Below are 26,717 nucleotides of genomic sequence, written 5' to 3'. Positions count from 1 at the left end.
CTGCTTCTGCTTTTTTTTTTTTTCTCTGACAAAAATCTTTAAAAAATGATTTTTTTTAAATATAACGAGCCAGGCCCCAAGTGTTGGAGTAGGGTCTTAAAAATGAAAAATCCGTTCCTCTGTCTCCTTACTAGTCTATGGAACTGAAAGTACAGGATTCTCTACCCCATAAGGCAATTGAGTTCTGTCAATCTGTGCTAATAATAATGGTAACCAACAGTACCCTCAGGATATGAATCCAAATTACATGCATGCATCACACACTTAACAATTTCCAAACAACTAAGCCTGAACCCATTTAAGATTTTCATTCCCATTGTACACCCAAAAGTATTGATAGTCCCAGACACAAGAACATGCCCAGGTCTCACTTATCCTTCGTGTTATCTACATTACCTGTGTCTCCCCATCCTGTTATGTAACAATTGGAGGCGGTTTTCTGTGGCCTCTCTCTATGGAGTGGCAAACAGGCGGGCAAAACATGGCTGCTAAATCTAACACACTGCTCTTCTGGTCCTTCTAATCGAACCAGGGCGATGTCATAGTCACTGCTGTCAGGTCGATACTCCCGATGAGTCACAATTTGCTGAACTCCAATTTCTTCTTCAAATTCTTCTGGCACCAAAGTATGATAATCCCCAACCCGAACAGCATAGCTCCTTGTGCTGTTACCATACCTGAGAGGCAGAGAGCTAGTAAGTGGCTGGAAACAACTGTCAGCAGGGAAGGTAAATAGAGATACTGCAAGCCTTTCTTCTAAACATTATCCCTTTCTGTAAGTTTACCTTTTCCTGTTCTCTGACCCCACCACTCTAGGTTGTTTACTCCAAACCCATTTCATCATTTCACTGCTTAATCCAGGTTCCTGTGTAATTGTTTTCTGAGAAGGAGCAAATGTGGAGCACAAGTGGAAAATAACAGCTAATCATTAACCTGTTATTCCGATAATGACAAAAGATGAAAACAGGAACAAAGAGTATAGAGCAAAATTACTGTCTTGTATTTGCTGTCTTCGTTTTTCTAGGATTTCCAAGATGTTAGTTCATCACGAAGCTCCTTTAGGGCAGAAATCATGGCTGGTCTAATTTTGTATCCCTTAGCACAACCCACTTTACCCCTTTCCTGTGAAGTGAATGCAAACTAAAACTATATTTTCTGGGCAACATATATTCATATTCTCTCATCTCTTAAATCTTTGTCCAGACATCATCCCAGTGAGACCCTGATTTAGAACTGCAGTCTACCCTTTGTCCATCACTCCCCAGCACTCCCAATATCCTTAATCTCTCTTCTATAACACCACTTTCTAACAGACCATCTACATTTATAGCTGTCTCTCTGCTTAAGAGGCATCCAAGGACAGGGATCTTTTTTTTCAAACCAGATTTTTTTTTTAATTGCTAATGTAATCTTAGAGGATTTAGATAACTATCAAAATGCATAAAGAAAACTTCTAAGACACAGGTATTAAGAATAAAGATTTTCATGGATTTTTTTTAAATTTTATGTTAATCACCATACATTACATCATTAGTTTTTGATGTAGTGTTCCATGATTCATTGTTTGCATATCACACCCAGTGCTCCATTCGATACGTGCCCTCTTTAATACCCATCACCAGGCTAACCCATTCCCTTACCCGTCTCCCCTCTAGAACCCTGTTTCTCAGAGTCCATAGTCTCTCATGGTTCGTCTCCCCCTCCGATTTACTCCCCTTCATTCTTCCCCTCCTGCTATCTTCTTTTTTTTTTCTTAGCATATATTGCATTATTTGTTTCAGAGGTATAGATCTGTGATTCAAGTCTTGCACAATTCACAGTGCTCACCATAGCACATACCCTCCCCAATGTCTATCACCCAGCCACCCCATCCCTCCCACCCCCCACCACTCCAGCAACCCTCAGTTTGTTTCCTGAGATTACGAGGTGGATGGAACTAGAGGGTATTATGCTGAGCTAAATAAGTCAATCAGAGAAAGACATGTATCATATGATCTCACTGATTTGAGGAATTCTTAGTCTCAGGACAGGGATCTTATGTTAACTGATGAATCTTAAAAACCTACAATAGCGATGCCCTGTTAAGTAGAAATGCAGCCTATGTTTGTTGATTGAGTAAATGAATGAATAGATATTTTTAATGTCTTTTTCCCTTAAACTATTCAATTTAAGTAGAAACAATATTTACTGGATTGATAGTTCTCAGCTTGTTTTTTCAACCAACATACCTTGATTGTGGTGCCTCCGCCTAAAGCAGTTTCCCAACCTCAGCACTATTGACATATGGAACCAGATAAATCTTTGTTGTAAGAGAGAAGCTGTTCTGTGCATTGTAGGATATTTAGAAGCATCCTTGGCCTCTCTTCACAAGGTGGCCAGTAAAGCACATGCATACACCCCTCAATTGTGGCAACCAAAAATGTCTCCAGACATTTCCCTGTGTCCCCTCTGGTGCAAACTGGCCACAGTTGAGAACTACTGACATAGAATACATGATCCACCCCACTTCCTGGTTACTTCCTCTTTCTCACTTAAGATTATATAGCACCTCGCTTACTTAAACCCTACCACTGCTTAAAACATTCTTAATGACTTAATTTCCAAAACGCCCTTTTAATTCCCTAACTTCCTCACCTGCAGTGAGCCTAGTCTCCATTTCAGCCACCTACTCCCATCATGAGACCCAGACCTGGTATTCACCAAATACTACAAACTTCTGAAGTCTTGATTTCAAGCATCTCCTACTTTCCACCTCCTGTCTTTACAATTTTACAGCTCTACACTCCTTCAACCCCATTAAATTTCAATCCTTTGACCCCACTATTTTTTTTTTCACTGCAATCTCACTCTGCTTATGACTCACCTTTTTACCAGGCTTGGATTCCACAATCATTCTTTTGCAAAAACTCAGTCCTTCATTCTTTTTATCTGCCAAAATTCCAGCTATGATTTCATCAACTCCGCACCTACTTTGTGCTAGCATCTGACTGACTGTTACAGCTCTCACCTTAATTCTTTTTATGAAAACTTGGAAGTATTAGACTGGATACAAGACCTGTGCTTGAATGTGAATTTAGAGAAGTCAGTATTCAAAACTTGGAATTTTCTAGTGACTGCCTACTTAAATACAACCTCCCATTTCCTCCTGTAAAATTACTGGAAGCGCTAAGTTGCTCAAACACTGGATACCCCTATATAGGGCTTGCAGTATATAAAGTAATTTTCTTAACTATGTTAGCTGAAAAAATTGAACAGTGAAACAAAGATGATTCATCTTATTCAGCCACCTATTGTTGATCTATAATACTAATAATTTCCTCTGATTCCTTGATTCTCCATTTCCAACCTTAACTCATCACAGATCTTCAAAATTCAGAAGGCTTTTTATACACTGTTCGCAGAGAATATACTCTTGTGGATTCCATTTCAAAATTTAAATAAAGTTTGGTATTATTTCACATCCTGAAACAGTAAAAAGTAATACTCATGGAGAAAAATCAAATTTAAATACTTCTCACTTCTACTTTCTGTGTACTGATACTGTATTATAAAAATGCAGTAGGCCTAATTAATGTATTCAGGTTTTAGAGTAAAACCTCAAGTGATTTAACACCTTTCTGAGAAGAACTGCCAAGGGACACCTGGGTGGCCCAGTCGATTAAGCGTCTGTCTGACTCTTGGTTTTGGCTCATGTCCTGATCTCAAGGTCATGAAATTGAGGCCTGAGTGGGGCTCTGCAATCAAGGTGGAGTATGCTTGAGATTCTCTCTCCCCCTCCCTCTGCCCCTCCTGCTTTGCTCTCCCCACGTATGCTCTCTCTCTCTCAAATAAATCTTAAAGGAAAAAAAAAAGAATTGCCAATATATCCTTGAAAGTGCTGCTGAAATGTTTCATGTATCTTTAGAATGGAGTTGAAGAAATTATCTGGAGCTCCACTGTCCAGTACTGTAAGCCAGTAGCTGCATGTGGATATTGGAGTACTAATGTGGTTAGTCTGAACTGAAATGTTCTAAAAGTATAAAATATACAATGTATTTTGAATACTTAGCATGAAAAAGAATACTAAATATATTGTCTTCATAGATAATAAGTATCCCAATTTTTATATTTTGCAGTAATATTTTTGATATACCAAGCTAAATAAAATATAATTAAAATTAATTCAACCTGTTTTTTTTTTTTATTTAAATATTTGAGAGAGAGAGTGCGCATGAGCAGGAGGAGAGGGAGAGTCTCTGAACCAGACTCCCCACTGAGCGTGGAGCCCGATTTGGGGCTCAATCTCACAACCCTAAGATCATGACCTGAGCCAAAATCAAGAGTCAGACGCTCAACCAACTGAGCCACCCAGGTGCCCCCGACTTGTTTGGCTTTATCTTTTAATGTGGCTACTAGAAAACTTAAAGTCACGTTTGTGGCTCACATTGTATTTCTGCTAGACAGCACTGGTCTAGAGAAATAGTTTGGGATAAACTAGGCATCCTGTTATTATATCTTTTTTTTTAATATTTTTATTTGTTTGACAGAGAGACAGCGGGAGAGGGAACACAAGCAGGGAGAACGGGAGAGGGAGAAGCAGGCTTCCCGCAAAGCAGGGAGCCCGATGCGGGGCTCGATCCCAGGACCCTGGGACCATGACCCGAGCTGAAGGCAGCCACTTAATAGACTGAGCCACCCAGGCGCCGCTTATTACCTCTTTAATGCAGTCTCTTACATTGCTTATATATATATATTTTTAAAGATTTATCCATTTGTGTTTGACAGAGACACAGCAAGAGAGGGAACACAAGCAGGGAGAGCTGCAGGCTAGGGGAGAAGCAGGCTTCCACGTAGCAGGGAGCCCGATGCAGGACTCGATCCCAGGACCCTGGGACCATGACCTGAGCCGAAGGCAGACGCTTAACAACTGAGCCACCCAGGTGCCCCACGTTGCTTATAATTTTTAAGCCTGAATTAGGAGACATTCCCTTCATATGTGAACTTTTTGTATCCTTTCAGATAATTACATTACTGTTCACCTAAAAAGAAAAAAAAAGTCATTGCAACAATATTTTCCACTCTTTGAAAGAGAGCTGCAATACTTTGCTAAAATAATCCTTGTATCTAAACTAGCTGTATAAATATATTCTACATTATCTGAAAATTGGGTCTTCAGCCAGTAAATAAAGCAACAAGACATTACTGCAACAAGGAAATTGTGTTTTAAAATATCCCAGTGTTGGGGCGCCTGGGTGGCTCAGTTGGTTAAGCGACTGCCTTCAGCTCAGGTCATGATCCTGGAGTCCCGGGATCGAGTCCCACATCGGGCTCCCTGCTCAGCAGGGAGTCTGCTTCTCCCTCTGACCCTCCCCCATCTCATGCTCTCTCTCTCTATCTCATTCTCTCTCTCAAATAAAATCTTTAAAAAAAAAAAAATATCCCAGTGTTAAAGTCTTGAGGAATCTTGTCTTAATGTGTCATCTCATGCCTGGACTTCTCCAATAGTCTGTCTGATAGTCTTGCTGCTTCGAGTTTTAACTTTTTCAGTCCCTTCTTCACACTGCAGCTAGAGTGAGGTTTCTATCTGACAATATAACTACTCTTCTGTATAGCCTTCAAGGGGTCTCCATTATCTACACAATAAAGTTCAAATGCCTTACTTGATATACAAATTAATCCAAGAATGGGCCTTCCCACCTGATACCAGCCTGTTCTCCATGCCCCTGTCCTTTTAGTTGCTTGAAGAGGTGTCTCATACACCTGTCTTTATTCAGACTATTTGTAGTATCATCACCCCTCCCATCCCATATGACAAAAACTGGTTTTATCACTCAATTCTCAAGTCAAAAACCTCCCAGGAAGCTCTTCCTGCCCTGCCTGAAAACTGGCCAGTCCTGTCTTCGGACACTCCCGGTCGCACTGTCCTTGCATTCATAACAGTTTCTAAGACTAAGTTAAGATGTCAGGTCCTCCCAGTTAAAGGCTCCATAAATGTAAGGACCATGCCATGCTCACTTTTGTATCCTCAGCACTAGGCAAAGTGGTTGGCACAGAGAAGCCTTAATGTGTGTTAAACAACTTGTTTTCAAAGACATCCACATCTACATATGTACACTGTCATCCCTAACTTAAATCAGAGCTTCTCACCAGTTCTTAGAACACCATCACTAAAGTTTCTAGTACTTTTTGAGAGGGAGAGCAAGAGAGTGCACACACTCGGGGGAAGGGCAGATGAGAGAGAGAGCGTGTGGGCGTGAGAATAAGAGTATCTTAAGCAGATTGTGCAAGAGTGCAGAGCCCGTCACAGAGCTGGATCTCACGACCCCAAGTTCATGACCTGAGCCGAAATCAAGAGTCAGACACTCAACAACTGAGCCACCAATTTTTTAAAATCTCTCAAATATCTAATGTTCTTGTTAATTCTGGCTGTTTACCAGAATCACCTATACCACTTTTAAAATATAAATGTCCAGGTCACACAATCTCTGAGAATATTAATAGGGCTGATGTAGGACCATAGGTGATTCAAATTCACAGTCAAGCTTGAAAAGCACTACACCAAAGACTTAAAGGCATAGTGATAACTCCTACCCCTGCATGTCTGGACTCTCACCAGGTGAAGTGAGCATCATACGAGATTACATAAAGGTATCAAAATGCAAAACCCATACTATACGTTATATGCATATACTGTGTTCTCAAATCAAGTAGATTTCAGCCAATAGTTTTGAATATACTCCAAATTTAGTATGCTCACCAATTAGCAGTTGATATTAAACTGAAAACAAAAAATATTTACCTGAGAAAAAGCATCATTTTTGTCAAAATAAATCTATTAGTACCTACACTTTTAAAGTTGTCCTAATTTAAGGAAATGGGCCAGCTAAACCTAACCAGTGATTCCCACACTCCTTTCACTCCAATTATTCTTAGAAATAATCACATGCTTGGAATTTGAAGAGCATCCAACACAAGACTGGATTAGTTAGCTAAGCAAATATTTGTCTTCTACTGTCACCTCTCTCAGTGGGTGTGATTATATACTTAAGGGATAACACTTTGGCTGAGGTTCCCAATATGATTGTGGACTTTGAAAGCATTTAGTATAGTTCTAGACTTGTTAAGAAAACATATCAAGGAATCTTTTTCTTTTCCGACAAAAAAACTCTAGTTGACCTTCTGTTACTTTGACAGACTTTATTATATTCAAAAATGCTTCTAAAACAAACATTTTAGGTTTGGCTGACACACCATCCAGTTGTGTGCTTTGCTGAAATGCCTTCAACTCCTCCTCAAATAAAAATTGGATGAAATTGCCAGACAAGCTTGAGCAAGAAAGGATCTGAAACACAGCAGTTTAGTAAAATCCAATGTCCCCATTTTTCTGAGATTTAGAGTTTAAAAACAAAAAATTACTGAAATTAAAAATAAAAGTTGGGGCGCCTGGGTAGCTCAGTTGTTAAGCGTCTGCCTTCGGCTCAGGTCATGGTCCCAGGTTCCTGGGATCAAGCCCCGCATCGGGCTCCCTGCTCGGCGGGAAGCCTGCTTCTCCCTCTCCCACTCCCCCCTGCTTGTGTTCCCTCTCTCGCTATGTCTCTCTCTGTCAAATAAATAAGTAAAAATCTTTAAAAATAAATAAATAAATAAAAATAAAAGTTAATTCATGTTGCAGGGTCTTATTCTTTATGTCTGTTTCCTACATAGATTTCATGTCTTTAGAAAGTCTTTTACATCAACCTGTACACATCTGCTACTACTAGAATCCGTTTTTTTGTGTTGTCTGGATGAAACTCAAAAAGTGATTGAAGTTGTTTGTGTAAATGGTTACAGTTGCTTAGAGAGAAGTGACCTTCTCCATAGAACCTTGCACTGTCATATGTGTGTATGTTTGTGTATGTGTGTGTTGTGTGTGTTCAGGAAATGGTTTTAGCATGATTGATGGTATGTACAGCACTAAAAGACCATGTTCCTAATGAACTCTACTAGATACTAGGTTATGATGAAGCATATGCTAAGCACCTGACACTTCGTGTTTTTAAAAAGTGACTCCACTATCTCTGTAGCTCATCTTTTTAATTTCAAAGATTTAAACATTTCTGATTTTCAGAGCAACAATCTCTGAAAATTTCCAGCTGCTATAGTGTTTCTAGGCAAAAAATCAAAAAGATAAAATCAGGTAAAGCTATATTCTTGATCAAATCAAATTTGCAGTAGAATTACAGAAAGAAGAGAATCTTGTTTTGCATTCATTCTTTCTTCCAAAATGATGCTTGTTACCAGAATAAGCAACTAAAAGGAGTTAATGTAATATTCATGAATTTTTCTCTCAATTATATTGCTGCACCACAATAGAGAGAGGGTCATTTCATGATACTCACAGTTTAGAGTAGAAAATACCAAAAGCAAGTAATTTATATTATGTAAGTTTATAGGGACTACAAAAAACCTTGATTTATTCCAAGTTTCCACTTCAAAATGCCAACAGGATATTGCATTCCAAAGTTTGCACTGCATTAACACTAGGAAAAATGTGAAAAATGAGATAGAAGGCCTATAAATGGTGATTCACCAATTACCTCAGTTACCCTAATTATGTTGGCATAAAAAAGTGTTTGGGACACAGCATATGTGAAAGTTACAAACAAGTTAGAATTTCATGGAACTCTGTCAGCCTTACAATAAAATACCCTTATCATGTAAAGAGACTATATAAAATGAATATGACAGGATAGTGGATCTGAAGTAACTGCATTCTGATCTCAACCTCCCAGGCCATCATTCTTAGATTATTCTGACATGAGAATTGTATAAAAGAACGACTATAAAGGCAAAACAAAAAAACATAAAAAGCTGTCATCCCACAGTATAAAATAACACAGATGGTAACAGCACCATATGCCTTATTCACAAATAGCTGTTCAAAAACACTGGCCTATATCATCACTGCAAGAATTAGGCACCAAGGGAGGCCTGATGAACAAGAAACCATTACAGAGCACATACAGAAGTCCAGTAGTTAAAGCAGTGGAGATATAAATAAAAAAAAGGAGTGAGAGCTAATTTCAAAATATGAAATTTAGGTCCCCGACCAGTAGACCTTAAATTGGACTCCCAAGGGACACCTGGGTGGTTCAGTTGGTTAAGCATCCAATTCTTGGTTTCAGCTCAGGTTATGATCTCGCAGTCCTGGGATCAAGCCCTGCATTGGGCTCTGCACTCAGCATGGTGTCTGCTTCAGATTCTCTCTCTCTCTCCCTCCCACTCACTCTTTTTCTCTCTCAAATAAATAACAGCTTTTAAAAAAATAAAAAATAAATTAGACTCCCAAGAAATCTATAAGGAAGATAACCTCTCAGAACCTGATGATCCTGCTTCTACAGGGCAGTCTCCCTGTAATTCCAAAGGAAATTGATTTTTGCAAATTTCAGAGTTTCTGATGATTAAAGGAGGGCTATTTTAACCCAAAGTCCCTGAACCCAGAAAAAAAACAAAATTGGGAGCTTATTCTGAATCACTAGTAAGTGACCTTAGCTTTTTAATAGGCTTACTGCAATAAAGATGTGAGCTGCAGCCTCCTTAGGCACTGCAAAACAGGAAGTCTATGAAATCTGGTAAAGGTTACAGACCAAGTCAGATGGATCTAAAAGACATTTGCAAACCAATTCTCTCCCTACACACATTAAAAGAATCTTGCATTATATCTACAGCACATCAAAATGCTGCATATCATAATCTGCTCCTCTGCTTTTCAATCAACTGTCTTTATCTGATACTGAGCAGATAAAGGGAAGAAATTCAGAAATGACATATGGAAGGAATTATCTGTTGATCTAGGTTTAAAATACCACCATCCTCTAAAGAGTCCAACATTCTTAAATGGATCCACTATTTGGCAACTGAGCCCCCACTTTCATCATGCAACAACCATTTAGGAGTATCTCCTCCCTGCCAAGTAATATACTAGACACTCAGTTTATAAACAGAAGTGAGATGGTTACTGATAAGCAGGAATCCAGAAGGACCATTCCGGGGGAGGAATAATGACATGTAAACAAACAAACCCAAACATGTACTGAAAAGAAAAAGACCTTCCAGGGAACGCAAAATTTAGATTAAAGTTTTCAACCTCAAGTAGAATTTTTGGGTAATTTCCCTACTTCAAAACTTTAAGCCTTGAACCCTGAAGTCTATAACTTTTAACAGAGACCTGAAAGACAAGGTATCTTAAGAGGAGGATAAACTGAACCTCCAGAGTTATTTTGCCCAAACTCTAAACCCTAAGACAGGTTTCTCTAGGTTCTCTGTAATTTCCTACCTTCTTCTTCTCCGGTAGTCAGTGGATTAAAATCATCCTGAATTTCCTACTTTTGATAATAATAATCTCTGATTCCCTTTTTTTTGAACCCCAACATAATAATAGCCAATATCTGTTTTCAGTTTTACAGTTTATAAAATATTTTCAGATGCTTAGCATATCATTTGCTCCTCACCATGGAATGTTACTGCCTTCATTTTACGGGTGGGAAAACTGGGGCTCCAAAAGGCTAAATAATTTCCATAATTTCCACAAATTAAACAGTTAAAATTGGAGGAGAACTGTGACCTTGGTCTCAATCGCCAGATCCACGTCTTTTGTTACACAGTACCAAGTCCTACTGATTTCAGTCACAGCAGTTCTACCTTCTTTCCCTCCTTTTCTACCTTCTGTCTCTATTATAATAGCCTTGTAATCAGTGTCCCCCTAGTTCCAACCATAGTGAGTCTTAATCGCTTGGTAACATGGACCAATTTGAGTCATTTCAGAAGCATGTATGCAAAGACTTTTCATATAATTTGAAGCTCATTCAGAGACCCCTGGATTAATAATTTTGCTTTACCGCCTCAGATTTATCCTGTATATCTCCAAATGACTTATCTCCTAAAACTCTTAGATCACATTTCAAGGCTCAAAAAACTTTAGTGGTTTCCCACCACTTAGTGAATGAAACAAATTCACTATCCTGGCATTCCAGGCCTTTCCTGATTCTCTACTGTAAGTCCACTACCAGAACTCTAGATCACTATCTTAACTAATAACTGCCATTGTTCAAATATGTCTCATGTTGTTTCACCACTATGCTCTCAACATTAGACATTATCCATCTTCAGAACCTCTACCAATATATGAATCCAACCTCTGAGCTTAAACACACTTCATAACAGAACTTACTCTTCCTCCCACATACAGCCCATTCCATCTTTGAATGGTCCTAGTGTTAAAGAAATAAAAAATAACTCTTTATGTTAAAAAGAAAATTATCTTTTCTCCCATTAACATCTGTGGTACCTGAAGCAAGAGGTAACACATCTAATCCAACTCCACAGAACCTCCCCTGTTTGCCTTCCCTGGTGTACCACGTCATTTTTTTCATGATGCGGCACCCGGAACTGAGCACAGTTCTCTCTGACAGTGACAATGCTTTTGCCTCTGACAACAGCTTGAGCACAGAGTAGCAAGGCGCATCACTGCTGTCTTGCACCTTTCTGTCAGTGCTGCCCACGACTGATTAACTCTGTGGGCAACTCTATTTTACCCACCAGGAAAGTGGGTCTTTTTGTTTTTTTTAAAGATTTTATTCATTTATCTGTCAGAGAGAGAGCACAAACAGTGGGGGCGGAAGGCAGAGGGAGAAGCAGACTCCCCACCGAGCAGGGAGCCCGATGCGGGGCTCGATCCCAGGACCCTGGGATCATGACCTGAGCTGAAGGCAGATACATAACCGACTGAGCCACCCAGGCGTCCCTATGTGGGTCTTAACCATTAGTGTTCATAAGAATCATCAGAGATGCTTGATAAAAATGCCAACTTCTGAGGCCTGGCTCCAAAGATTCAGTAGATCTGGAGTAGAGGCCCAGGAATCTGGATTTTTAACAAGCTGAATGTATCTAATATTGTGGTAGAAAGACCACACTTTAAAAATGGTGCCCTGGGGTGCCTGGGTGGCTCAGTCAGTTAAGTGGTTAAGTGTCTAACTCTTGGTTTCAGCTCAGGTCATGATCCCAAGGTCATGGGATCGAGCCCCACACCTCAGACTCTGCACTTGGCATGCAACATAGTTGTGATAAATCACTGCATAAAGAATATAATGTTCAGTAAAAAGAGCTGGTAAACTAACTATCCATGAAAGTATTCAGTAAAAAGAGTAAAAAAAAGATAGTAAACTAACTATCCATGAAAGTATAAAGTTAGGTTCCTTTCTCATACCATACATACAAAAAACTGTAAACAGATTAAAAACCTAAACATGACAGGCAAAATTGTAAATATTCTTAGTGAAAAACTAAGATAAAAGAAAATAAAAAAAAGAAAAAAGAAAAACTAAGATAATTTCTTCATCATGTAGGGCGAGGAAAATATTTTTTAAATAAAATATAAAATTTTGTTATCAAACTTAAAAAACTGACACACCTAAACATATTAAAATTAAAATATCTTTATAAGAAAAAGATCTTAAACAAGTGACAGGACATACCCCTGATCGAGAAAAGGTATTTGTAACACATAACAACATAGACTATGTACACAGAACAAATTTTTTAAATCAATTACAAAAAGACAATCCAACAGAAAATAAGCAAAGGATATAAACAAAGAATTCATGAAAGAGGAAGACACTAATCAGGGAAATGGAATTAAAAAGAAATCCAAAAAGTCTAAGGCTGGCAAAAATTAAGACTATTGATAGTATCAAGTTGAGGTAGGGATTTGAGTAAAGAGGGACTTACACTTTGCCAAGATATAAACGGATACAATTACTTTAGAAAGAAAATTAGTAGGGCCAAGTGAAATTGAAATGTACCATACTCTAGCTAAATGCTCCCACATATATGTAGCCAATGAGACATAGAATGGATATGTACTACCGCATTGTTTTTTCATAGTCAGAGAATGGAAACCACCTAACTCTCCATTAGTAGGGGAATAAATAAGCTGTGATGTACTCTTTCAATAGGAGTTAAGATTCACATGGTGGTTAAAGTGAACAAAATCTATATGGATAAATTACAAATATACAGTGAAGCCTTATGATATCACATAAGGAAAAATATAAAACAAATTTTTGCTTGTTAGAATTTCTCAGTGACATGTTACACATTTTACGTAAGACTTTTTATTATGACCATTTTCAAGTATATAATATAGTGAGACTCCTGTACTCATCACCTTGCTTCATTAATTATCAGTATTTTGCCAAGGATTGGTATACATTTTAAAACACCAAAGTTCATGCTGAGGAAATGGCCATGAGCCAGGCCCACAAAAGAGCACAGGACAAGAAGAAAGGAGATCCAGGTTCTAGTGCAGGCACTGCTCCCATGAGCAGTGTGACTGTGGCACACTGATTTTCTCTGTGTGGCCTCCCCTCTGAACTGGGAAGACTTCGATCGGACTGATAAGATGGGACATGAGGAAATAATCAGGATGCAACCTGACTTTCTAGAAGGTGCAAATAGAGAAATTTAAAATGCACAAAAGGCACAAAACACCAAGAAGACCCAAAAAATCAAAAACAATAAAAATTGCACTCCCTATTCTTAGTGTTTATAACTAGATAATCTGAGGTCTCTTCTAGGTCTACTGGGATATGATTTCACCCTCAAGATATGTTCTTTTTAAAAAAAAAAAAAGATTTTATTTATTTATTTGACACAGAGAGAGCACAAGCAAGGGGAGAAGGAGAAACATGATCCCTGCTCCACTGAGCAGAGAGCCCAATGCGGGGCTCAATCCCAGGACCCTGAGATCATGACCTGAGCCAAAGGCAGACACTTAATGGACTGAGCCACCCAGGCGCCCCTCTTCAGATATGTTCTTGAGGGAAGCACTAATATAGCTGCCTCCCCTCCCCAAACACATCTTCTCTGCTCCCTAGAGTTTGCTTTAATAACGCAGTAGCTTCCTGAGGGCTCTCTTTGCTCCTTCTGTTACCTCCCCCACTTCCACCATGCCCTTGGCATACATAAGGAAGACTGGTAGCCTGGCTCTGTCACCCCAAGTTTCCAGTATGCTACAGAGAAGGAAGGGATTGGAAGAACTGGCAAGTAAGAGCCCAACTGATTCGTCTGGAAAGGTGGACACGTACCTCTTGAAGCAGTGTGCTGCTGTAAGGACCCAGCAGCTACTCAGGAGCGTGGCCCCACAAAGGAGCCTGCCATCTCCATGGGATGACTTTAGCCGGAGGGACACTTGCCAAGGCCAACCACCCCTAAGAAGAAAGTAAGCACTTAAGTCCATATAAGGTAGAAAAAGCAAAGAAAAGCATCCATTAAAACAATGACTCGGAAGGCTTGCAGGTGGGAGAAAAGCAATATAAAAGGGACCCTCGGATGTAAAAATCCCTTCCTACTTTGAAAATGGTGCTCCTCGAACTCTGAGCAGGTCACATTGAAGATCTGCTCATAGGTATTTGTACGCATCCCACCTATCTCTGACATCCATGGAATCAAGTAGAGTCTTCTTTATACTTCATGGTTTGAAGCATATTTTCTCTCCCCACTACCTCACCTAGGCAGCCTAAAGAAGTATTTAATAAAGTGCTGATTTTCCATGAGTAAATGCAACAAATAAAAAAAAATTATATTAAGAGTCTAGTCTAAAACAAATATATTCTAAATTAAATGAATTTTGTATTTATATACATTTTTTCAGACCTCCTGTTAAATTAGTTCCTGCCACATAACTTTTCAGCAACGTATCTATCTTATAAATCAGAAGGTAGCAATCTAGGAACATTTTAAATTTAATAATGTGAAATCTTCCGTGTAATCTGTATTTAATTTAGAAAATTAAATAAGTAAAATAAATCCCTTACATAATAGTAGAAAAACCCCAATTTGTAACACTGTATGTATATAAGTAATTCTGTAATATGGAAAATCTCCTCTGAAGGACCCTTTACCTTAAAGAATTTTTCCCACCAATGATCCGCTTCTGCCGACGGTGCAGTAATCTCAAGCCACAAACAGACGAGAGGGATTCTGAAGCGGACAGAGGTTATTAATCAGACTACCATATTGCTCATAGGGGGGTAAAGACATATGTGACACATTCTCCTGCTGCTTAGTTCTTTATTCCAAAATGTTTCTCTCCTCAAATTATAGGATACTTTTTCTTATAATAAAAATTAAAAGTCTTCTCAATTAACCAAGAATTCACAAGCAGATCAGGAACTTGAGGAAGTTCCCCATACTCAACTTGGACCCTGCCCAGTACATCATCCTATATGTACCTACATCTCCTCCTCTGCTGATTTCAGAGGCTGTTTTGGAGTCCAGGAATGTTAAAGCAAGAGAACTGCAAAGGCGATACTGGTCTAAATTACTTGCTTTTCATACACAACATTGCCAAGCCATGTCTACAAAAATGTAACTTAAAGGAGCAAAGCATATTCCCAGAATAGGATTCTGATCTAAATTCACATTTACATTTACTCATATACCATATTAATTTATGGATAGGGTTTACTAAGCAGTCTAAGAGGGAATACAGTCTAACTTCCTAAGATAACAGACTCGATCAAGAGCATAAAAAAAGAATTAAATTATATGAAAAAGTGGTGTACAAAAGAAAGTAAAAGTATGACTATTTCAAAAATAATTTTAGAAAGGAGGAGGATGTCTATAGGAGTATGTTGGTTCCTTGGTTAAGTATATGTTATAAAGTATTGATAGATACTGTTTTTCTATCTGTGTAAGAAGAGAAGGCTGGGAATTGCACCAAGACCACGAAAATCTAGTCAACACTAATATTCTCCCATTATATTCAGGTAGAAGGGAGCTCAATAGGGAATCAGTACTAGTTATTTCTTCAGAGAGAAAGAGGTTCAACAATGTGTATACCAAGATCATTAATTTGCCAAATGATCTCAGAGGCATGCTGTCTAAATTTAATTCTCATCTCTTAGGATATGAGTCCTCTAGATGACACAGCAAATTGTAAGATATTAGAAAAACATAAGTTTCAAATAATGCTCTGAGTCAGGTCAATATATATAACACCAAAATAAAGAATGATGCAATTAATATTGAGCAAGCAAAACTGAAAGTTTACATCATCCTGAGGCAAGGCACCAGGTTGCAAAAATGTAAAATCTATTTAAAGCTTAAAATCCACTGTTCCAAAAAAAAAAAATTAGAAAGCAAAATGAAGTTCATTTATAAAAGGATCCCATCAAATGACCAATAACCAATGGCTTGAGTTTGAATCCCCTTATAGAAGTCACTAGGGAGGTGCATTCTTAACAAACTTACATTTGTTAAGCGGGGGACTCTTGATTTTGGCTCAGGTCATGACCACAGTCATGAGATGGAGACCAGAATTGGGCTCCGTACTCAGCGCAAAGTCTGCTTGTCCCTCTCCCTCCCCCACTTGTGCTCTCTCTCTAAAATATATAAATAAAATCTTTTAAAAAAAGAAAAACAAAAAGAAGTCACTAGGTCTTGAACCTCAATACAAAATCAATAGGTTAATAAGCCAGATTCAGTAATCCAGCTGGTCTAAGACAAAATCCTTTTATTTGAGGTATGGTAGCATTGGAACCATGGAAAGGTATCAAGTAAGTGTTGCTACAACTCCGGGAATTTATAAAAATAAATGTATAAATAATGAAATAAATACGGTATTTCATACTTTAAAGTAGATTTACCTAGGAATATAGTAAAAACATTGTATAATTATTGAATTTTTATGTTTTTCTACTGCTTCAGAAATTTGACATAATACAAAGAATTATATATTCAATTTTTAACTGTAGTTTAAATTATTGAAGGGAATTTAATAAGTTAAGTTATAACTATACTATTTAATAATATTAAATATATAATATGATTTGATAAGTTGAGAAGCTCCTCAGTGAAGAATCATATTAACAGCATCCAATTTATTTTTGCATTGTCTTTAGCAACTAAAAGATGTTAGCAAATGAGAATGCTCAAATATAGACACCTAATTTCAGAAAGTCCAGTGCATCAAAACTATGAACTTTCAACACACATAAAGAGGTGATTTTTCTTTTCATAAAATGTAACCATAGTTTTCTATAAAATAGCTACTTTTTTATTCACTTAAAACAGTAGTTGTTTCATAAAAGTTACTCTCAGGTTTCAAGGACCTTTCTAAGTATAAAACATCTATTACTGTATTATACTAGAAGATTATTTCTCATTTTCCTTAATGTTTTTAAATTTCAGAAAATAAACTCTACAAAAGATAATTTTCTTTTTGCAATTACTTTTAAATTTATCCTGGTTGTTTAAAATATTATTAAGAGTGGAAGTTCCTTTCTGTGATTCATCTTTACATTTTCATTTCTTGGGGAGCGCCTGGGTGGCGCAGTCAGTTAAGCCTCTCACTCTTGATTTCAGTTCAGGTCATGATCTCAGGGTGGTTAGGATCGAGCCCGACACTGGTCTCCACACTGAGCATGGAGCCTGCTTGAGATTCTCTCTCTCCCTCTGCCTCTCCCCACCCTCCCCCCCTTAAAAAAATTCATTTTTTTCTTTTTATGAGGTAAATGTCAATTCTAAGTCTTCAAGGATACCAACAAGTTTGACAGTTTTATTACATCCAGAGAAAGAATGGTACAGAAACGGCTGAGAATGTCAAAAGGGCATGATGCCAAATCCTATAAATCCACTCCTGCCCCTGAACTCTGCTGCCCATGTAAGCCCCATCCAGTCAAGTTTGTCAGGAATCACTGCCTCTAAACACAAACGCAGATTATATAGAGTCTAATGGGAGGAGATTTTTGTCATCAAAGTACTGCTTATACTAATGAAGGGAAAATTACTCTTTGACTTGTATAGGCCCTAGTAGATGACTTACCTTTGTTACTGTTACCTGTTGCCTTCTTGCTAAAATAATCACAAATGACTCCTGCATCTTCGCTGTGGCGACAGTTATGTCTCCCAATATCTTGTTTGATGCAGTCAGCCAGGGACCTCTCGTTTCCTGTGCACTTCACATTGTCCACGTGGATGGGTCCTTTTCCTTCCCCAAAATAAGCCATGGTTCTTGCTCTGGCAGAGCCCCTGGGAACAGAGCATTCTTGAGGATGTGGAGAACCAGATGATCATACATTTGAATACATCACGACAGTCTCATTCGATTAACTCTTAAATATTAAAATTTGCATCTATGTGTGCTAAAAAATACTTACTTCATGACTCTGTCAGAAAAAAAGCTTAAAAGGGGTAATAACTATACCTTCTCTGCCTTCCTACCCCAGAGCTTCCTTATTGCATCAGTTAGTTTGCCTCTCATTTAGCTTCTGCTGAGAAAGTTACATTTAATGGCATGTCAGAAATTCATGATAGTCTTAAACTCTAGTTTAAGCAGGAAAAAAATCATCTCAAAGTGTATAGAGCATAACACTCTTTTAAAGTTGGTTAAAACTGCCAAGAAAATTATGAGGTTAAGTAATAGCCTAGGGAGTTAAAAATTTCAAAGCCTACGTTAGAAGTAAAAAAAGTCTAATTTTTAAGAAAGAAAGACAAAACCTGGGATCACAAATAGAAGGAAGACTTATTTTGGTATGTTAATGTTTTGTTGTTGTTTGTTTTTAATTACACAGTACTTCTTTTTAACTATCCAAATACAAAAGCTTTTTTAATGAAGTATTTCAAACTAATGGTCATATTCAAAACTCAATTCCTGATAAATGGCAAAGTTTTAAATTCTGAATTATAGGGAAATTATCCTTATAACCTCAAGTTAGGGAAAAACTTATTTAACAAGACATAGATGATATACTTTGAAATTAAAGGACTAATAAACTCAATAAGAATTAAGAACACTACTTCACTAAAAAACCACCCTAAGGAAAGGTAAAAGATAAAAGGTTGATGCATATATTTGTAATACATACTTATAAATATATTTGTTGGTGAATACATCCAATAGAGGGGACTATCAGAGAAAAAAAAATCTCAAAATTCATTAAATTTTTTTTAAAAAAAACATAACAACCCAAGAGAAAAACAGGCAAAAGACAGGTTTCAAATTAAAAGAAACTGATTCATTAAAAATGACAATTTGGACCAGATTTCTCACATCAAAATATATTCTACTTAACTAAGATAAAGTTATTATACTTTCCTTATACTTATGCAGGAACTCTAGCCAAGTATTTATTGATATGAATTCTCTGAGAAATTCATTTGAATGACCCCCTTCAGTGATGAGACCTGGCCTCACATGCTTATGGTTGGCAGCTCATTTACTTCAAAACTGGTACAGCTAACTAGTAACTGCTACTCTGAAATAAATTGCAAATAAAAATAAGATGTAACCCATTATAAATTTTTATAGTCATGGAAGACCCCTGTGCCCAAACAGATGACTCTTAACGGTACTCTTAGAGTAAATCTTTTTTAATATGAAACCTATTTATTATTTATAGAAGTAATAATTGCTTATTGTATCAAATTTACAAAATAAAAGTATAAAAATACTTTTTTATACTCAACAACACACTGCTAGCATTTGGGCGTATTCCCTTCCTGTACATATTTATGGGGAAAATATTAACTATAATTTTTACTGGTTAAAAAAAATTCTTTATACACATTAGTGGATCTCAAATTTCAGAGTACTTAAAAGGCCACTTGGGTTGATTCTGAGTTGAGTATGTCACCAGCGGGACTTAGCAATCTATTTTTTTAATAAGCCCTACATGATTCCTATTCAGGAGGTTCTGCAACAAACTTTAACATAGGGGTTCCTGGGTGGCTCAGTCCAGTAAGTGCCTGACTCTTGACTTCAGCTCACGATCTCAGGGTCCTGAGATCGAGCCCCGCCTCAGGCTCTGCACTCAGCACGGAGTCTGCTTGAGATTCTTTCTCCCTCTGCCTCTGCACCAGCCCCCACCGCCCCACACACACACGCTCGCGTGCTCACTCGCTTGCTCTCAAAATAAAATCTCCTTAAAAGAAAAACTGTAACATAGAAAAATTAGCGTTTTGTTCCCTACTGCTGCACATTTACTTTTAAAATTCAAGACTTTTTACAATTATAGATATACACTTAAATACAAGTCTTTGTGGATAGCTTAGATTTCTTTCCAGAAGCAGAATTTTTGTTCAGCAGGTATAAACATTTTTTTTAGGTTCTGGCTATATATTGCCAAATACAAGGCAAGTCTTTGGAAAGCAAATACACATATAATTAAAATGTGATTATTTAAAGAACAGAGTTTTTTCTGTTTTATTTTGTGTATCATTTTTCTGTCTGGAATTTTTTCTGTTTAGTGTTAGTAAAGGATCTAGCTTGATTTTTGTCCCTAAGTTCATTGTCCTAATAACCTTTCCTATTGATTTGAAAGGCTTTTTAATTTAATTATTTATCATAATTACATGTACATAAGCCATTTCTTGGTTCCCAACCTTGGCAACACATTTAAAAACCTTTGGAAGCTTTTAAAATATAGCAAAACCTGAACCCACCTAACATTAATTAAAGTAGAATCCACAGGAATGGGGCTGGGCATGGGTGATATATTTTTTTTAACTATCAGCGTTATTTTAATTGTACAACCGAGGTTGCTAACCACTGGTGCAATTAGTGTCATTGACTTCTTGCCTGTTCCTGTGTCAATACCACACGGATGTGATTTCAGATGAACCCAGAAAATCAAGTCTCTCTCCCCACCCCCCCAAATACACCAAGAAAAATAAAAGATTTTTATGATGCCAGCATTTAATGGATAGATTAATTTCTATTTTGTCTTCCCATTCAGCACTGTGGTGTTTTATTTATTAGCTCTTCTACTTTTAGTAAAGATTTACTTTTTTTCACATAGGTCTCAATTCTTGTGATTATTCCTAGTCATTTCTTTGGTTTGTTTGTTTTCGTACCATCTAAATGATATTTTTTTCTTTTTCTTTTTTACCTAGTATAGGAGCTATCACCTTTTAAACATATTTATATTTACGTGACTACATTAATCAACACTAGTTCTATTGTCTTTCCCATTGATTCTCTTGTGTTATTGAGGTGGAATATCTTATTATCCATGTAACAATTCTGACTTCAATTGCAATACTGATAGCTCAATGCTTAATGATAGTGGGATCTTCAGACAGTACTGAGTCAATGCAGTAATAGCAGGCACTCTTGTTTTGTTCCTGTTTGATGACTGTGATATAAAGCTAAGGTATTCCAAGCTTCCTAATAGATGTAAGGAAGGAATGATGATTTTTAAAATATAACTTTACACCATTACTAACTGATCATATTTATTTTCATTTATAGATGACATATGGGAATACATTAATTGAATACCTCACTATGAACCATTCTTTTATTCTTGCAATAGACTTCCATTTGTTTAAATTTGCTTAAATACACCATTCAATTAAATTTGCTAATATTTTATTTAAATTTTTGTATGTAGCTTCATTAGACGGGGTATAGTTTTCTGTGTGTGTGTGTGTGTGTGTGTGTGTGTGTGTGTGTGTGTGTGTGTGTACTTAGACTGTCTAGTCTTGAAATCAATTTATATTAGCCTCATTAAATGAATGAAAAGATTTTCATCTTTTTCTCGCTCTGCAACAATTTATATAACTTGGGACTTATCTGAATTGAAGATTGGTCAAAACTCTTGAGCAAAAAAATCAGTCATTTCTTCCATGATCATTAATCTTTTTGAAAGGTTTTCTATCAATTTTCATAATTTTATTTTTGTTGAAAATGTGGTTTCCCAGATAACTGTCCATTTCATCTAGATTTCCAAATTTATTAGCTAAAAGTAATTCACAGTACTCTTTACAATTTTTTTAACTTTTGTGTATCTGTGCTCATATTCTTTTTCTTTCTTCCAATGTTTATTTGTATTCTCTCTCCTTTTTCTGAGTACAATTGCCACAGATTGCTTATTTTAGTAATCATTTTTTTAAAAGATTTTATTTATTTATTTGAGAAAGAGCATGAGCAAGGGATGAGGCAGAGGGAGAGTGAGAAGCAGACTGCCCACTGAGCAGGGAGCCTGACATAGGACTGGATCCCAGACCCTGAGATCATGACCTGAGCCCAAGGTAGATGCCTAACAAACTGAGCCACCCAGGCACCCCTTTAATAATCATTTTTAAAAATAGCAATAATTGCTGATAATATGGATGTGCAATGTAATGCAATTTGAAATTCAAATAGGCATAATTCGAAGAAAATAAAAAATAACACTCTGAAGTTAAAATCCCAGGTGATTCCCATAAGTTTGGGAAGGGAGGATGAGTGGAGGTAAAAAGTAAAAAATAGTATGCTAAATGTTTTGATATTTTTCAGCAAGGCAAACTTACAGATAATAATTTTTGAAATTGGTAAGAAAATATGCCAGTATGTTTGCTAAAAATTTAAAGACAACTTCTAGTAAAACAATAAGAATGCTGAATGTCCAACCACTAGAGAAAGAATGACAATAGAAAATCGGGTTGCTTGCAAATAAAAAAACAGAAGGTTACACAAAGAACAGACAAAAATGCATGATAAATACCATTGAAGTAGATGACAGGTAGAACACATTAAATAAAACAAAGCATGATTTCTTAGAAATTTATCAATTTACACACTAAAAGAATGTACGATTTTAGATACATCGACAGATAGAAATTAGAGAACATTTAAACTAATAAAAGTGCATGATTAAATACACTCTCAACAATATAGTGGAGTCTAAAAAAATTTCCTGTGACCTTTTTTTAACAGTTAAGGACTGTGTCATCTTTAGAAAAAGGGGAAGAGACTTCCCATTGGGCTATAGGCATGCAGTAATTCACAGCAAAGACACAATAGACTCCAGTACATTAGTTAGTCTTTAAACCGGCTGTTAAGTGCTCCTAGAAGTAGAGGATGACTTTCTCAGGGCTATATGGGCTTTAAAGGAATCGGTATTCAGATCCTCAAATTACATGTGTATTCTCGCCTAAAACTGGTCTTGCTGAAATCAAAATCAACTTCTCTTTCAAAATTTTCCTTCTCCTACTACACAAAAGAAAGACGTATTTTTCACTCGTCCCAAATCCTACCACGATGCATTGCTCCAAGATTTAAAAGACTCTCAAGCGGACAAAAGAACAGTTCAAAATATATGATAGCAATGAAGCCTCCTTTAACCAAGCACCATAAACCCAACCCATCAATCTAAGTTAGAAATGGGAGCTTTAGTCAGCTTTTATTTCCTATATTTAATAATTATTTCTCAAATTTCTGTTTTTGTTGTCTTTAATCAGTTGTGTACTAGAAATCATAAAATCCAGAGAGGAACCTGTCAGAAGGATTAATTTCTCTCTTGCTCTCTCCATGTGTGTATATATATATATATTATATATGTATATACCCATATACACACATTTTTTTAAAGCATAATAACATTAGGATTCTGTGAAGAAGGAAAATTTTAAATACAATTTCAAGGAGAAAAAGGAACTGTATAAAATTTCTGAAGGTCAAAGAAGAGCTCATTCCTGTATTTTTTTTTTAAGATTTTATTTATTTATTTGACAGAGAGAAACACAGCAAAAGAGGGAACACAAGCAGGGGGAGTGGGAGAGGGAGAAGCAAGCTTCCCGCGGAGCAGGGAGCCTGATGCGGGGCTCCATCCCAGGACCCTGGGATCATGACCTGAGCCGAAGGCAGACGCCTAACGACTGAGCCACCCAGGCGCCTCTCCTGTATTTTTTAAATAGATGACAGAGAGCATCAAGCCACTATGATACTGATATTCCTTTGGATTATAATTAAGAGTGATATAACTGTTCTATTTTTAAATGTCATACACAAATATGCCAGAAATTAAATCCTTTGCATCAATTTATAAGATAAAAACTAGATATACTTAATTTTAGGTCTCTAATAACTCAGTAGGAACACACTGTTTTGCAGATTCTTTTAAGGGATACTACAATAAATATGCAGTTCAAGAACAATGTCATCTTGAAAACATATGCTAATGGATTCAAACAAAGTTCAAATAGAAGGGAATTTCCATCACAGTTATTTAGTCTATCTTAACAAGTGTAACTGATAGCAACACATTCTCTCTCAACCCTCTAAAAATAATATGCTCCTATGCTAGACTTTGTCAGATATTATGTAACATGTAATACATAATTAAATAATGCCTTTTACTTTCTGTTTACTCTAAGCATATCTACATTAGTTACCATTCATGTTTCCTGGTTTTTATTACTTCATTTTTGTTTCTCCAATGGTGGAAATGCTTTCTAATGATACTTTGATTCTCCGTATTTCCAAGGATGAAGCCTCACATATAATATAGCTGACTGGGGGACAGATCTCTGGAACTCCTATTAATAAGACCCAAACCTGTTGATAGCTTAAAAGTTTTCTGGATTGGTTTCTACAAACAAATGCCTTATTAAAGATTTTTAACAATTCAAAGTAGACCTAGGGAAAAACATCTACTCTAGTCACATACTTGTTTACAATTATATATATGTTCTTATATGAAATCCATTTCCCCTAGTGGGAAATTATAAAAACATTTAAATATGTTTAGATTGAACAAATATCCAAATGATTCTCATGTAAAATATTTTTAGATGGTAAATTAACAGATTGTGCACTAGAAGATGATTATCCAATTTGTTATAACATTAAATTACTGATTTACTTATTAAGAGACTTTTTTTAAAGATTTTATTTATTTATTTGTCAGAGAGAGCACAAGCAGAGGGAGAAGCAGGCCTCCCGCAGAGCAGGGAGCCTGATGTGGGGCTCGATCCCAGGACCCTGAGATCATGACCTGAGCCGAAGGCAGACGCTTAACGACTGAGCTACCCAGAAGCCCCTAAAGATATATTTTAAAATCCAAACCAATATTAGTAACTATTACAAGCTCGTCAATTTATGCACATTCGTTTAAATTGCATAACCTATAAACTGTAACATGTTCCATATATTTGCAGCTGCCAAATCAATACTCACAGTGTTTTCACAGTCATTTGCAGACATGTCAAAGCCTCAAAAAATGTGCATTGCCCAGTTGAGGTCTCACAAGAAGACAATCTGCTTATTTATTTCATCTCTCAAACTGAAACAAGTGTCCTTTTCCCAGTCTGTTTAGTGCCATGTTTTTCCACACTGTAACTCGTGCCTCAGTGAAGCCTATCTACCACCTGTATTTTCTCCAGAAAGCACATCACAGCCTTCTTGCACTCAGGAATGCTGGATAGCACTTGAGCACTGTGTGTCGCTGGCATTTTAAATAGTGAAATCATCAATATTTTTTAAGCCGAAAAATTTAAAAAAAAGATACTAACAGACCAAAATGTTCAACTGTTTGCAAGTTTGAAAGCTAAAACAAGAAGGCAAAGCATCTCCTTGTTCAATCTTAACTCTAGAAGCAATGGCTCAGTATTTGCTAATACAGTGATCACTGCGACTTTAGAGAGTGTTACTACTGTGAATAAGGAGAACCAACCCCAATTTCAGTAATTCCAGAGTCTCTTAAAAAGGCTACAGTGTTGAAACCTAAATCACAGAGAAAAGGTTACCACCTTTGCCTGATACAAGCAGTATTATGAATAGTCAAGAATTATTAGACCATTTGCTATTAAATAAAAGCTTTTTTTTTTTTTTTTTTTTTGAGTAAGCTCTAGGCCCAACATGGGGCTTGAATTGGGGACCCTGAGTCAGGAGCTGCATGCTTCCCAATTGAGCGAGCCACGTGCCCCAAAAGCTATATTTCTTATCTAACAGTGTATATTGCTTTTGGGAAAATAGAAAAATTTAAGTAGGCTCTCCTTAGTATTTCTTAATAATTTGGAATCAAGTCAGCATGCTGCCAATATTTCCAATTGATTAATAGAAATTATTTTTAGGTAAGAAATAATTCATTAGAACAAACCTAAAAAGTCAGAAATGCTCATCAAGTAACCATCCCAAATAATTCGGTTTTTCTTACTTGTAGCCAAGCTGACGACAGATCACAGCTGCATCCTTATCAGTCCAGCCATCATCACAAATGGTTCCCCACTGGCCATTGATGAACACTTCCACTCGTCCTTCCTTCTTATTTTCTCCATCCATCAGTCTGATAGGAAAACCTAAGTCATGATTCGAAAGTATTAGAAAAGCCAAAACAGAAAACTGATGTTAAAGTATGAGAGACTTTATAAAATACAATTCATTTTTGTATCAACTATAAAATCAGCTGGGTAATACAAGAGAGTGAGAGAGAAGAGGTATTAATAAAAAACTGTATCCACTTTTGCGATATCTTTTGAAGCCTTGGGATCAGAGTACTCACTTGCTCAACTATGAATTCCCAGCACTTGGAACAGTGCCTCACATACAGAGGACATGCAGTAGCTGTTTGATGAATGAATGAATGAATGATGAATGAATGATTAGCACTGCAAAATTGTGAATGGTCTTATTTTATTACCATTAACTTCCAAATAGTAAAAGATATTTCCTTAGAGTTGTTTTTGTTTCACATCTGCTCATTTATCCTTGAACATAGCTAGAAATTTATACTCCAAAGCTGAGATTTTTAGGAAGACATAAATACATATATATATATACGCTTGGCATTCATGGGTAACTTGAATGTGTAGGGGAAAGAAAAGAAAGGAAGGCAGCTAACACGGACAATTTACATTTCAGCCTTCCTATTTACTCCAAAAGAAGGGCTTAAGGCATAAAAATTACTAAGATTACAAAGAGATGCTATGTACAGTAT

At 36.8% G+C, this 26,717-nt stretch overlaps 1 protein-coding gene across 4 annotated transcripts in view; it reads right to left on the bottom strand.

Moving 5' to 3' along the window:
• The window catches only part of PRSS12 (serine protease 12), a 70,776-nt gene that overhangs the window by 1,658 nt on the left and 42,401 nt on the right, over positions 1-26,717 (bottom strand). For all 4 annotated transcript variants that reach the window (XM_028087397.2, XM_088021063.1, XM_088021061.1 and 1 more), the window contains 5 exons: positions 25,938-26,079; positions 17,843-18,048; positions 14,919-14,997; positions 14,103-14,225; positions 397-677 (listed from right to left, as the gene is read on the bottom strand). In XM_028087397.2, the coding sequence (XP_027943198.2) occupies positions 397-677; positions 14,103-14,225; positions 14,919-14,997; positions 17,843-18,048; positions 25,938-26,079 (831 nt within the window). The remainder of the gene's footprint in view (positions 1-396; positions 678-14,102; positions 14,226-14,918; positions 14,998-17,842; positions 18,049-25,937; positions 26,080-26,717) is intronic.

This window comes from Eumetopias jubatus, unplaced genomic scaffold (genome assembly GCF_037043125.1).
Source record: "Eumetopias jubatus isolate StellerSeaLion01/CBP00866 unplaced genomic scaffold, mEumJub1_p1.0 scaffold_2, whole genome shotgun sequence".
In the NCBI taxonomy this organism is placed as follows: Eukaryota; Metazoa; Chordata; class Mammalia; order Carnivora; family Otariidae; genus Eumetopias; species Eumetopias jubatus.
Note: the sequence above shows the minus strand (reverse complement) of the source record. Positions and strands in the feature narration are given on the sequence as shown.